Source organism: Sorghum bicolor, chromosome 9 (assembly GCF_000003195.3).
Source record: "Sorghum bicolor cultivar BTx623 chromosome 9, Sorghum_bicolor_NCBIv3, whole genome shotgun sequence".
Taxonomy (NCBI): Eukaryota; Viridiplantae; Streptophyta; class Magnoliopsida; order Poales; family Poaceae; genus Sorghum; species Sorghum bicolor.
This window is the reverse complement of record NC_012878.2, coordinates 48,542,811-48,556,855: the sequence shown is the minus strand read 5'-3', so window position 1 is coordinate 48,556,855 and position 14,045 is coordinate 48,542,811. Positions and strand designations below refer to the sequence as shown.

The window sequence follows — 14,045 nt, the reverse complement described above, 5'->3', positions numbered from 1 at the left end:
TAAGCTACTCTAGTTTGCGGGAATGTAAAAGAGATGGTTTGAACTTTATACCACCGCGTAGAGGGGATGAACCAATCAATAATATGAAGTCCAATCACCGGAAGAAATCCAATGGACAATCACAATGTAGACACACAATTTTTCTCCCGAGGTTCACGTGCTTGCCGGCACGCTACGTCCCCGTTGTGTCGACCAACACTTGGTGGTTCGGTGGCTAAGAGGTGTAGCACGAACCTCGTCCTCACTAGGACACCACAAGAACCTACCCACAAGTGAGGTAACTCAATGACACGATATAACACCCCAAAAATTCTATTTCGGGTTGTTATTAGAAAATATTAAAAAAATATATGGTTTTAATATGTGGATAAAATTTACCAACAATAGTTTAGATTTCCACATATTTTTATCAAAGAAAAATGGTCCTTTTCAAATATTTTGGAATTAATTAGACGAGCTTTAGTTGATATTATGCTTGTCTATTACTTGAGTTTATTGTTTTTGTGTGTGCTAAGATTTTAAAAACATGTTTAGACACCGTCGATCCTTTCCGAGAATTTTCCAAACTTTTTCGGGACTTTTTCCCATTTTCTTGGAGCAAAAATATAATTTTTGGACGCTCTAAAATTCTTTTTCATGGACACCAAAAACTTTGTCTAGATTGATCAACACTCAAAATATCTCTAAAAGTTTTCCTTTTATTTTTAAAATTTTGGAAATATTTTTCAGGGATTTAAAATGATTTCAGCTTTTTCTGGAATTATTTTGGAACTGAAAATGATTTATTTAAAATCCCAAAATTAAGAAATTCCGAAACTTTTCCAAACCCTAGACCTATATATATGCCGGTGTTCGTCTCGTCGCGCTGATCACAGATCTAAAAATCCCATCGCGAGCCGCCACCCGTAGCTCCCTCCATCTCTCGCCGAAGTTTGCAAAAGCTAGGTTTCCGGCGAACTCTCCGGTGAGTTTTTCCGGCAAAACCATAGCGTCCCGCCATCACCATGAAGAGGTAGCCCTTGTTATTCTCTTCAGCGTAGTATGTCTTTTGGGCGAATCCATTATCGTTTGACTAGTTCCCATCTTCCAGTTTCATCTCCGGCGAGAAACCTCCATTGCTGGCGAGGTTGACCTTGTTTTGCCTGTATTCTTCGTTGCTTAGGGCCCTTCCCTGGCCTGTCCTGGTCCCACGACACTGTCCAGCGGCGCCCTGGCCAGCGTGACGCCGTGGCCTCGGTTGGCGCCGCCAGCGCACCGGCCGTGTGCTCGCTCGAGCAGGGCGAGGCCTCGTGCCCTCTCCCACTTGCTACGGCTCGAGCAGGTCCCAGCCGTGACCCGTGGGCTCCTCCGCGCTGCAGATGCACGCCGCGCACCAGGCGGCCAAGGTTCTGCCGAGCCTTTCCTTCCCACGCGAAGCACCAACAGAGCCCTGGTTTCGTCCGTACAGCAGCTCAAGGTAGAAGAAGACATATTTACAAGTTTGCCACTGGTCATTAATCCTTCACCATTTAATCGTTCTAACTCTGTTTCATTCCGTTTCAATTGCGTTAGTTTCGTAACGTCGCGCTCTACGCAGTAGTACTAACTTTTATTATGTCATATATTTTTTTCCATATTTAATTGAATATTAGATTAATAAATATATGCACCTAATTTTATAATTAAAAGCAATATAGAGTTATAATCATGTTTTCTATTGTTTTATGACCATGGCAACGTAAATGACTTATTAGCGATACTGTTTTCCATGTCCCATGTTTATAAATATAATTAGTTTAATTAATATTTTTTTGAGTGTCATTTTTTAATTAACAAAAAAACAATTTAGGTTTACACTTCGGTATTTTTATAATCTAATATTAACTTGATTGAAGTTAACTTAAATATTTATTAATTATAATTCTTTTAGTTAGACATAAAGTATATAATTAATTTGTTTAATATTTATTTAATGTCTTTTTGGATTAAAAGTAACCTATGTTTATAATTTAGATCTTTTATAAATAAATAAATGTTAACATTATTAATATCAACTTAAATGGTTCTTTATTAGTTATAACTTGTTTAATATAAATGCGACGCATGTTAGGATTTGATTAGCTGCTCTTACTTGCTTTATGTTTTCTAAAATTACAAAGGCGTAAATGGCTTAAATGATATATAACCATCTACAATTAAATATGACTAAAGTTTAACTCCAGCTTTTATAATTCTTTATAATTTGGTCAATTCAACTTTGAGATATTTCTCTAAAAGTCTATCACCTTCTTTTATTAAATAAAATACGACCAGCGTATAGTCGTCTTCTCCGTTACACTCCGAACCTCGAAAGTCGTGTCCGTTTAACGATAGCTCCGTTCTCAATCGTTCTTGCGTTGTCACGATCATAGCAATAAGCCGTGTCGTTTAGTGCGCTCTTTCTAAGCTTTTCTTTTGATTGATGCTTGTTCTTAGTCGTGATTGTTTGTTTGTCTGTTTGTGTTGTTTGGTTGTTATGAGTAGAAGAAGCGTGTTCGTTAGCGCCGAAGACCAGGAGCTGAGGACCGACAATCGAAGTAGAAGGAAAGAAGCTAAAGATTTCTGAGCAGTTAAACATTGGGAATTAAGGCAAGTGCAGGCACCCTTTGATCATATTGTACCTATAAACTTTAAATACATTTACTTTTCATTGTATGTGGCTTAATACTGCAAACCCTAAGGACATGACTAGTCTTCTACTATATTCCTTGTATACCTGGGTTTATACATGGGTAGTATAGTGAACAGTAGATATGCTTAGTTGCTCTACTCATCTAATCTATATAATAATAAAAATAATGATCTTGTTTAATAAATTCTTCAATGATGATTAATGATTAAATGGTGAACAATGGTCACTTCGGTGATGGAGATGTTGCGGTGCTTGCGAGCATCGTGTTTTGGTTGAGGACAGGGGGAGCGGGTACCGTTGGTGGTCCGGTGTGCCGGGCGTACCCGTCTCTGCTCTCCGTAAGGACTTAGTCAGGGAGCGGCCCCCTAGGACTTACACTGCAGCTCCAAGCTATATGGCTCTGGCTTGACTAATTATCAGGACCTCCGCTGGTAGGGTGTTACTTTTCGGGTAGGCGTAAGGAAGTAGCTTGGGTATTCATATTAAGAGGTCGGTCAGTTCGGGGTCCCATTGCTATGGGCACGGCTGCCGCGCGCCCCGGCAAAAACTTACGAGTGGCATCCTATTAGTTGGACCCTGTGAAAGGTCTCGTAGTGAAACCCTGCCTGCTCACCTTGGTAGTGTTTTAGGGAGTCGCGACCCCGGGCGAATGGGAATCATGACTTGGAGTGAACGTGCACACCTCTGCAGAGTGTAAAACTGATATATCAGCCGTGCTCACGGTCACGAGCGGCCCAGACCCTCACTTGATGAGCAAATTGGATTCACTGGATACTTGGAGATGGACCTTGGCGAGGTTGCTACCTCGTGTTTTGGCGGAATGGCTATTCCGTGTTGGCAGGATTGCTATCCTGTGTTAATAATTGGGGTTAATCCCTGGATTACTATGATAATTAGGATAGTCTTTTAAAAGATGCTAATTTACTTTCACCTAATTAAGGGTTAGGATGCTTTACCCATATTTAGTAATAGGTTGTTTTAATAATAGATTTGTAATAAAAGTTTATCAACTTAAAAGCTCACCTGCAGTCAAACAGTGTCAGCTTTTCCTTTGATTAAGCCTTGCATGTCATTATACTTTCCGCCTGTACTTGTTGAGTTCGACATGAACTCACCCTTGCTATTTTCCCCACACCCCAGTGTGTAGTAAAGTGCTGCTCAGAAGAAGGACAAAGATGTTATGGAGTTTTCGAGAAGCTTGTCAGAAGTGCTTGGCGTACGGAGCCCCCAGTCAACCGTCCCTGAGAAGATTGGAGCCTAAGAAGTTTAGCTTCTGTTTCCGCGTACTCTGATGTTTGTAAGTGTTAATATAAATATGTTTTCCGCTATATATAACATTGTTTCTGATATTTCTATTCTTTGTTGTATGTGTGGACTTCCTGGGCACACATATGACGACTCTGGTCTTATTTTAAAAGCCAGGGTGTGACACACGAGCAATCCACTAGAGTTACCTTTCGGCTCTCCACCGGGGAAGGTACAAGACCCCTCACAATCACCGGGAGATGGCCACGAACAATCACCAACTCGTGCTAATCCTCCTCCGCTGCTCCAAGCCGTCTAGGTGGCGGCAACCACCAAGAGTAACAAGAAAACCGCAGCCAAATCGATCCCCTAGATGCAATCACTCAAGCAAATGCACTTGGAATCACTCCCAATCTCACAAAGATGTATAATCTATGAAGGAGATGAGTGGGAGGTGTTTGCTTAGGCTCACAAGGATGTCTAGTAGTCAAGAATGTCAAGGGAGTAAGCCCTAAGCCGGCCAACAACTATTTATAAGCCCCTCAAACAAATAGAGTCGTTGGCTCTTTCACTGGGCAAACTGCGGGGTCACCGGACGCTATTAAAGGGGCACCGGACGCTCAGCCCTTGCGTCCGGTGCTCCAACGTCAGCCACGTGTCGCCTTTTGAACTTCTTGTGTCAGAGTCTAATGGTCACCTGCAGAGCACCGGACGCTGAGCAAGTTAGCACCGGACGCGTCCGGTGCACACCGGACTCATGCGCAGAGAGTTCCGCAAAACTGCGGGTCACCGGACGCTAAGCACCGGTAGCGTCCGGTGCTCACCGGACCCATGCGCAGAGAGGATCGCAAAACGCCCGCACACCGGACGCTAACCACCGGACGCTCAAGCCAGCGTCCGGTGCCTATCGTCCAGTGCCTTACCCTAGCTGGGCCAGGCACTGTCTGCACCGGACGCTTAGACGCAGCGTCCGGTGAGTGTTTTCTCAGCGAGAAACACTCCCGCAACTTCTCCAAATTTCCCACCGGCGCAATAGAAAATATGCACTTCATTTTCTCGAAAAGCGCCGAATCCCGCCTCGCAAGCTCGGCGGGAGGGAGAGAGGAACCCATCCTCTCTCTACCCTTGAAACTCCACCTCCTTCTCAAAGTGTGCCAACACCACAACGTGTGTAAACCAACATGTGCACGTGTGTTAGCATTTTCACAATCATTTTCTTCGAAGGAGTTAAGTTAGCTCACTAGGTTCTAAATGCATGCACATGAACAATGACACCTAGTGGCACTTGATAACCGCTTAGCCAAAGAATTCCCCTCTTTATAGTACGGCTATCTATCCTAAATGTGATCACACCCTCTATGGTGTCTTGATCACCAAAATCAAAACCCTAAGCAATACCTTTGCCTTGATCTCCATAGGGTTTTGTTTTCATCTTTCTTCTTTTCCAAGTTGAGCACTTGATCATCTTGTAGTCATCACCTTCATCACCATGATCATCACTTGCTTCATCACTTGGCATGTACCAACCTCATTAAGTCTACACACACTTAGTATAGAGGTTAGTACTAGGGTTTCATCAATTATCCAAAACCAAACTAGGGCTTTCAGAGTTGCTGCGAATTCGAGCTAGGGGTGGGCTGGTACGGTCCCAGCGTTGAGGTCGATGCCGATGTCCGATGCCCAGAGGGAAGCCTCCGTGTCGACGTCATTGAGAAGAAGCGTGAGATTCCGCATCAGATCCTTTGTCCATCTGGCGAACCTCGAGTTGGTGACGAAGCGCGCGGTGGGGAACGGATCCACTCCCGGATGCGGAGTAGAGAACTGTGGCCTGATGTAGGTGTAGTGGGAACCGTCCTCCGTACGTCGTCACTAAGCAGGATGTCGATCTGGATCTCTGAAGTTGTTGGAGGCGCGGATCGAAGGCGTCGGGGAGTCCTGGCACCGTCGTCGACGTTCCGAGGAACGGTCGCGCTCGTGGACCTAGGCTGGCGCATGAGGCTAGGGTCGCGCGATACTAGAATGAGATTCTAGAATCCGACTATACTATTTAGAAACTTTTATACAAATACAGTAATCACTATGAAAACTAAGATTTAATAACTTTTTTATGCAAACTCTACATTCATTATCTAGAATCCAAAGTCTCAATGAGATCCAAACACGCACTTAGTCTTACCGTGTGTTGTGTTTCTATAGATAAATAAATACCCACAGTGCCCACGGTTTCAAAGTTCGTAGATTTAAATAGCTCGCCGCAAAAAAATGTTTAATTGGCACCCATATTTTTAGATAAAGGAATCAAAACATTTCGGCCTTCACAATCACAAGTGATTGCTTAAGACCAAAACCTTACAAGAGTGGGGGCATAGCTCCGAGCCCGCTAAGCAGGGAGTTCAGTTTAAGCACCTAGAACCTTACAATGATGGGACACAGCCCAAAGTTCAGGTCAGTGATCAAACTAAACAGAAGCCTAACAAAACAAAAACAGTGATCAGCTGGGACCTTAAGCCACATCCAATCAGCTAACTGAAACAAAATCAACCTGTATTTCACTTTGTTTTTATTTTGCGTTTTTTTTTTCACATCATCTTTTTATTTTGCGGCTACTTCTTTCCTGCCGTCTTTTTACAAGCAATTCAGTTGAGGGCTTGAGGCCTCCCCATCTGCAGGGTGGAGGCGGGAGAACCATCGGTATCGGTTCCCCGTGACCCCATCTCTTCCTTTCCCGTCTCCTCTCCACATAACGCGGCCAGCAATGCAACTGCTGGTAAGGAACCCGGCCAGCAGTGGCGGCTGCGCGTTTCTGCCGGCTGCTGCTGCTACACTGCGGCCACCGTCGTCGGCCACGCTCTCATGGAGGAGGCCGGGCTGCAGTTGGAGGAGCAAGCGGTGCCTCAGTCTCCCCCCGCGCGCAAACACCGACGGTTCAGGGTCTGGTGCTGCTGCGGCTGAGGCGTCTACCGTGGGAGACACCTTGGAACGGGAGGAGGGCGGCGGCGTAGATGCAGGTGCTTCGGCTGAGTCATCATCCAACCGGAAGCAGCCGCCCCCTGTCGATCCCAAGATCGAGAAGGAGCTCAAGAAGGTTTCTTTGCTTAATTTGTCCCCTTGGTTTATTGGACTCTAATTCTTTTTTTTTTGTGTGGCTAAATTCTATGAACTTACGCCACAAGAGCTAGCTTGCAGTTTGTAGGAAAGAGTAATCTAGATTTGTCTTTCTTTATTTCTTTAGAACATTTTACAAAAAAATGGTCAATCTTCACAACTAATACAGCTAACAAAACTCACCATTGAATCAACTAATTTTGTGTGTGTAATACAGTTGTAATTCCGTTGTACATTCCTGATTGTAGTTATGATTCATTGCTGAACAACAGGCAGTTCAGAAGACTGCAGCAACCTTTGCACCGAGGGCGTCCACGAAAACAAAGAACCCTGCTGTCCCTGGAACTGCCCTGTACAGTATCTTTGAAGTCCAGGGATATGTCTCCATGCTGTTGGGTGGAGCTCTTTCCTTCAATCTCATATTCCCATCGAATGAACCAGACATCTGGAGGTTGATGGGAATGTGGTCCATTTGGATGTTCAGTAAGTAAGAATTTTGCAAGTTTTGTTCTTAGTAAGAACATGATTTTCACATCATTTTGCAAGTTTTGTTTTTAGCAAGTTTTGGTGGGGACTGGAGGGGGATTGAAATGTATTAAGGCCTTGTTCGGTAGCTGGAGATCAAATCCCCAAGCTGAATCAATCCAGACAGGGAATTAGTGGATCCTGGTGGGTTTAATTCCCCAGCAGAACTATTCCTTCCTCCATTTGTTGTTCGGTTAGCCAGGGATGAATGCAGGATTGAAAATCTGACAGCATGTATACATTTCCAGACCTTTAACTAACACAACAGAACATGATCAAGCTTGAAACAATTCAAATTACCATGCAAAGCAAACCCAGTAGAACCTGACAGACAGATTTTAAGTGCTTGTCAGGGAAATACATGATGAAATGGAAAATGGATGATTAGCTCTGACCCTTTCATTTCCTCAATGATAAGTGGCATCTGCATATGTAAGTAGCAACCAGTACTTCCAGTTCCAAAAAAACAATTTTTCAAGCCAATTATCAGGCAACATATTATAGTAAAATACACTTCTTTAAGAAAGTTGTAGTGCATCCTTCAAAAAGGCACCAACAGTTGTTTATACTTTCTACCACTGTGTATATATGCTTGATTTATTCTACACAAACAAATATGATATCTAAAACTCGTAATGAAGTATCCTCTCTTCCGGCTGTGATCTTGCTCGTTTGCAAATGGTTATCTTACATGAGCAGTTGGATATATTTTATCCTGAGAACCCAACCAAACTTTTGCAATTTCCATATTCAAGATTTTAGACCATAAAGCTGAAAGTGCAATGTCAATCCATTATTCTGAAATCTAACATATGATGAGTTCTCTTTGATTTAATAATACGTGGACTTGATTTAGTAAGATGGTAGATATATAATGAATTAACACAAGTTGAACCTTTTTATTTCACAATCTGAACTTGATTGACAAGTTAACACTGATCTGAATTCACATGTACTAGGTTTCAATTAAAACTGAGATATATAGCTTTTGTCTGTTCTGGAGAGTCTTTGTGCTATTCATGGAATTATATGCACTAACCAGTTTAAACTTCAAAGCCCTTTGACCTATGGAATTTGACTACATGAGTAGATGTGGCCACATTTGCATTAGTGAGGTCTCAAACTTAAGGCCACTTGGCTGATAGTCTCTGATACCTTATTTGAGTTAAATGCACATGACTGTTCATTTAAAATTCTAGGCTAATGAGGAAAGTTGGAAACAATACTTCAGTCTTATTATGCATGAAAAATTCATGTAGTTGATGTTGCCATGTTGGAGTTACAAGAATTTAAAACTTTGTGGCCATGTCTTGAAACTTTGACTCATGTTTGCTTATCTCATACTGCATAGGAGCCTTTTCCTCAATATATTAATGGAGCATTATTTACTTCTGCAGCTATACCTTCACTTCGGGCTCGTGACTGCTCAAATAAGGAGAAAGAAGCTCTCAACTACTTATTTCTCCTGATCCCTCTGATCAACGTTATGATTCCATTCTTTGTGAAGTCCTTCGCTGTTGTCTGGTCAGCAGATACAGTTGCTTTCTTCGTGATGTATGCATGGAAGGTAACTTCTCATGCAAGTATTTTCTAGTTCTTCAGATCAAGTCCATAAAATATCTTTAATCATATTTTTTATGCACAGCTTGGATGGTTACAAAGGTTGGAATAAAGATTTTTGGTGTGCTCTCCTGATCATGTATGCATGAAAGGTACTTTGTCATCTTAATGTTGTCTGTTCCTTCAAGATTCAGTTCTTAATATATGTTTAGTCATATTATTTCTGTGCAGCTTGGATGGTTGGTTTCAAAAGGTGGAGTCAAGAGGCTTTGTGATGAGAGAAACATTTAGTCCTCGAATTTTTCACATCTTTTGGAGGCAACTGCTTGATTAGTTTATTCTAAGATTTAGTGCATATAGCCTTTTATATCTTGTGTATGTGCAGAGAGTATGAAAAAACAGCCTTTGACATTTAAGTGATAAATAGATGTAACTGAAGTCTTGCGTGCTCCCTCCTGTTTTTGTTAGCTTAATTTCTGCTTCTACTCCAACAGCAGCACCCAAAATTAGGCCGTCAAGTCTATTCTGATAGGAAATGACAGATGGGACCTGCTTCTCTGTCTCTTTCTTCTTCCTCCGTACAAGGACGAAGATGGATTTGACTTGAGGGAGCCGAGCTCATCGAAGAAGGATTCAACTGGAAGTAGAGTGAGCGCTCGCGTGGCAGAGCACGCGCGACAGAGCAGGCTGGGGAGGAGGGAGGTGGAGGGAGGCGAGGCCGAGTCGCCGAGGTGGAGGAAGGCGTGGCCGGCGGATCAACGGCGTTGGGCGAGGGCGAGTGGGCACCATGGTTCCTCCCAAGCGTGGGGCAAAACGATCCAACAGTCGTATGAGGCCCAACCACCCAAATCTGGGGTTGTAGTAGGCAATCTTGGGCATGCAACCCGCGTGCCAGCAGCCCGGAGCGCGGCAATTTGGCCCGGCCCAAGCACGGCACAACTCGTTACCCTTCTGTGCCTGGGCCAGCCTGAAGCACGTAGCAGGCCATGCTTGGGCTGCCACCTCGGCTCGGCAGGCGGCATGGTCCAGCATGAAATTTCAACACAGGCCCGATAACGGCCCGGTGGCACCAAGGTCTGGCCTATTAAGAGCCCATGCTATATAACCCTAACTAATTTTCTCCTACCTCTCTCTACCTCCACCGCACTCTCCTTGCTTCCCTCTCGTTCTCGCGCATGCGCATCGGTGTCACGAGTCCTCGCGACTACGCCCTTCACATCGCACTTTCCTCTCGCACCTCCCTCTCCACTCCTCTGGTCCCTCTCTCCTGATTCACTTAGCCCTCAAAAGGCAACACCGGCGGGGGCCTTCCCACACCCAACATTGTCGCACGACAACCTTCTCGCTGCCCCTCACTCGGTCCCCCCTTCTCCATGCAACCACGACGACCGCCTCAACTGCCAGCCGCGGACGCGCCTCCTATTCTATGTCTGTCTTGTGGATGTCGGACACGAGCGCGCCACCAACAACCTCCGTGCGGATGCGAGCGCGCCATCGATAAGTGCGGCTCGATGTTGTCGCCTCCCTTCACAGGCCTCGGGCCGACCCAGTGTGCTTTTGGCCCCGTACTCTTCGAGCTGGCTGAAAGGTCCAAATGGCTAGAGGGGGGTGAATAGCCTATTTAAAAATTCTACAAACTTCAACTAGACAAGTTGATTAGCAAAACAAAAGGCGAAGCTATTCTAGCAATAGCACAACTAAGCTATGCAAGCCACCTACACAAGTCTAGCAAGAAAGCTAAACACTAGTTACAACAGAAAGCACAACTAGAAGCTTGCTACACTCCTAAACAAGAAAGCTAAGCTAAACAAGCTACACAACTAGCAAGGTATACACAAAGGTAAGGGAGAGGAGAGTGATTGTTATACCGACGTTGTAGAGTAGAAATATATCCAATCAATCACGTGCACAATCACAAGAGAAACCTCGGCAAGAAATGACACAAGATTTTTTTACCGAGGTTCACTTGCTTCCCGGCAAGCTACTCCTCGTTGTGGCGATACACCCACTTGATGGATCACGAGCTAATTGGCAATCCAAAGCCAAACCCTCAGCGGGTGCCGCACATCCACTCACAAGATGGGGATCCTCCAAGCCACGAGTAATCCACTAGAGTAGCCAATTGCGATCTCCCGCGGGGAAGGCTCAAGAACCCCTCACAAGTCACTTGGTGAGGCTCGAAACAATCTCCAATCACGAGCTCAACACCACCGCTGCTCCAAGCCGTCTAGGGCGTCGGGAAACACCCAAGAGTAACAAGAAATCCGCAGCAAACTCAAGAATCAAGTGCCACTAAATGCAACTCTCAAAGCAATGCACTTGAATCTCACTCAATCTCACTAGGATGAGCAATCAAGCAAGGAGATGAGTGGAGGGAGTGTTCTCTAGCTCAATGTATGTCTCAAGTAATCAAATGTGCAAGAGTTAGCCTTCCAAAGCCAGCCACCAACTATTTATAAGCCCCCTTAAAGAAACTAGCCGTTGGCTGTTTTCACTGGGCTGAAAACGGGGGCACCGGACGCTACCAAGTGAGCACCGGACGCTCGACCCCCTGCGTCCGGTGCATTGGGGTTGGCCAAGTGTCTTTCCTCGAATTCGTGTGTCAGATTCTAACGGTCACCTGCGGACCACCGGACGCTCTGCAGGTCCACACCGGACGCGTCCGGTGCACACCGGACTCATGCGCAGAGAGTTCCGCAAACCTGCGGGTCACCGGACGCTAAGCACCGGTAGCGTCCGGTGCTCACCGGACCCATGCGCAGAGAGGGTCGCAAAATACCCGCACACCGGATGCTAACCACCGGACGCTCTCAGAGTGCGTCCGGTGCTCAACCCTACCAGGGTCAAGCACACCGGACTCTGAGGCCAGCGTCCGGTGCCTCCGCACTCAGCGTCCGGTGAGTGTTTCTCAGTGAGAAAACACTCCCGCGACTTCTCTAAACTTCCCACCGGCGCAATAGAAAATATACACTTATTTTTCTCAAAAGCGCCGAATCCCACCTCGCAAGCTCGGCGGGAGGGAGAGAGGAACCCAAACCTCTCTCAACCCTAGGAACTCCACCTCCTTTGCAAATGTGCTAACACCACCAAGTGTTCACCACCAAAGTGCATGTGTGTTAGCTTTTCACAAACATTTTCACCAAAGGAGTTAAGTTAGCACTTTACTAGATCCTAATGCATATGCTCAAGATGTAGACCTAGTAGCACTTGATTCGAGAGATAACTGTGATTTCCCCTCTTGATAGTCGGCTATCTATCCTAAACCTGGTCAATCACTTCTCTACTCATCTTAGACCGGCAAAAGTAAAACCCTATGTTTATACCTTTGCCTTGATAACTTTGCTCCTCGTTTATCATCATGATCTCCACATCAAGCTTCATCTCTTTGTAGTCATGTGGCCACCTCTCCATGCCACCATGCACCTTCATCACATGTGTTGTTATGCCTAACTCAAATCACTTAAACATAAGGCATTAGCAACTTGGTGTCATTAATTACCAAAACCAAACTTGGGCTTTCATTGGCACGGCTCGAAAGCAGGCCCACGTGTCGTGCCTCAGCTGGCGAGCAGGCACGGTGGTCTGTGGAGGCACTGCCCTGCGGCACACGGGCCAAACAGGGGCGTGCCGTGTGGGGCCATGCTAGCCCGTTGCTCAACTTTAGTAGTAGAGGCTCTGTTGGAGACCTAGAGTACTTTGTTTTTATAAGCCTCCATATGTAGTTATAGAGGTTTAAGTAAAGGCCTACTAAAGTTGCTCTAATGTAAAAGGAGCGCATGTATGATTTTACTTTTCAGTGGTGGATTAGAAAACTTTCATTCAGGGAACACCCCCGATCTTCGCATCACGTGGGCAGACTCATCCACTAAAACCACACGGTAAGGTCAGTTTATGTTTTCTAGCACCTCCAACTTACTACCACGTTTCTTTTTTTTAGCACAAGATTAGATAGAGCCTAGGGCCTGTTTGGCTGGGCCCACATGCACTGTAGGCTTTGCGGCCGGTAGCCCGAAGCAAAAATGGTTTCTATTCTTCGAATCCATCAATCATTCAACAATCATTCAACAGTAACAAATCAACAAACAGCAAACCGTACTTTAGCCGGAACATTAAGAAGATGAAGGAGCCCATGTTTCTTTTACCTTGTTTAGTTTCAAATTTTTTTTTAAAATAAACACAGTAGCATTTTCGTTTGTATTTGATAAATATTGTCTAATCATAGACTAACTAGACTCAAAAGATTTATCTCACAAATTATAGACATATTGTGTAATTACTTATTATTTTTATTTATATTTAATCCATGCATGCGCCGCAAGATTCGATATGATAAAGAATCTAAATTTTTTTGCAAAATTTTTTAGAAACTAAACAAAGTCTTACATAGTAATATAGACATTCACAACACATGCACATTTAACCTATGAATACAGGCACGTAAAACCATACCTTACAAGTATCTAAATGTCTCCCTATCGACGGAACGAGCGGAATCTCTTAGCTTCTTGTAGTGGCAATACACTACCGGAGCTCCTCGAAACAAGCTCTAACGCGAATCTTTTATAACACAGTTATTAAAAGTATAAACTAGGTAACCGAGCCACATAAGTTTTATAAGAATAAAACTCCTCTCATCTAATAAAACTTCTTCATTTAATGACTCTGCCAAGTCAGCAATTTTGCTTATATAGTATCCTATTTAATGTGCATGACATTCTCATGAAACATGCATTGAGACTGGCCAGGGCGTCTGTAATGATTCCCAAATAGTTAATCTAGGATGATTTTTGGCCTTGTTTAGTTCCAAAAATTTTTGGAAAATGGCTACTGTAGCACTTTCGTTTGTATGTGATAAATATTGCCTAATTATAGACTAACTAGGCTTAAAAGATTCGTCTCGCAAATTATAGACAAACTGTATAATTAGTTTTTGTTTTCGTCTATATTTAATACTCCATGC

General features: G+C 44.3%; 1 protein-coding gene across 4 annotated transcripts; it reads left to right on the top strand.

Annotated features, from left to right (window-relative positions):
• On the top strand, window positions 6,524-9,537 carry LOC8085109. 4 transcript variants are annotated; one of them, XM_021446842.1, is made up of 5 exons: window positions 6,524-6,980; window positions 7,273-7,483; window positions 8,923-9,092; window positions 9,171-9,224; window positions 9,317-9,537. In XM_021446842.1, exons 1-4 carry the CDS (start codon window positions 6,651-6,653, stop codon window positions 9,195-9,197), a joined length of 738 nt encoding a protein of 245 aa, XP_021302517.1. In that variant the 5' UTR covers window positions 6,524-6,650; the 3' UTR covers window positions 9,198-9,224; window positions 9,317-9,537. The 4 variants fall into 4 exon arrangements, with proteins under 4 accessions (XP_021302517.1, XP_021302518.1, XP_002441071.1 ...); XM_021446843.1 differs by having other exon boundaries at window positions 9,298-9,537; XM_002441026.2 differs by having other exon boundaries at window positions 6,525-6,980; window positions 9,171-9,237.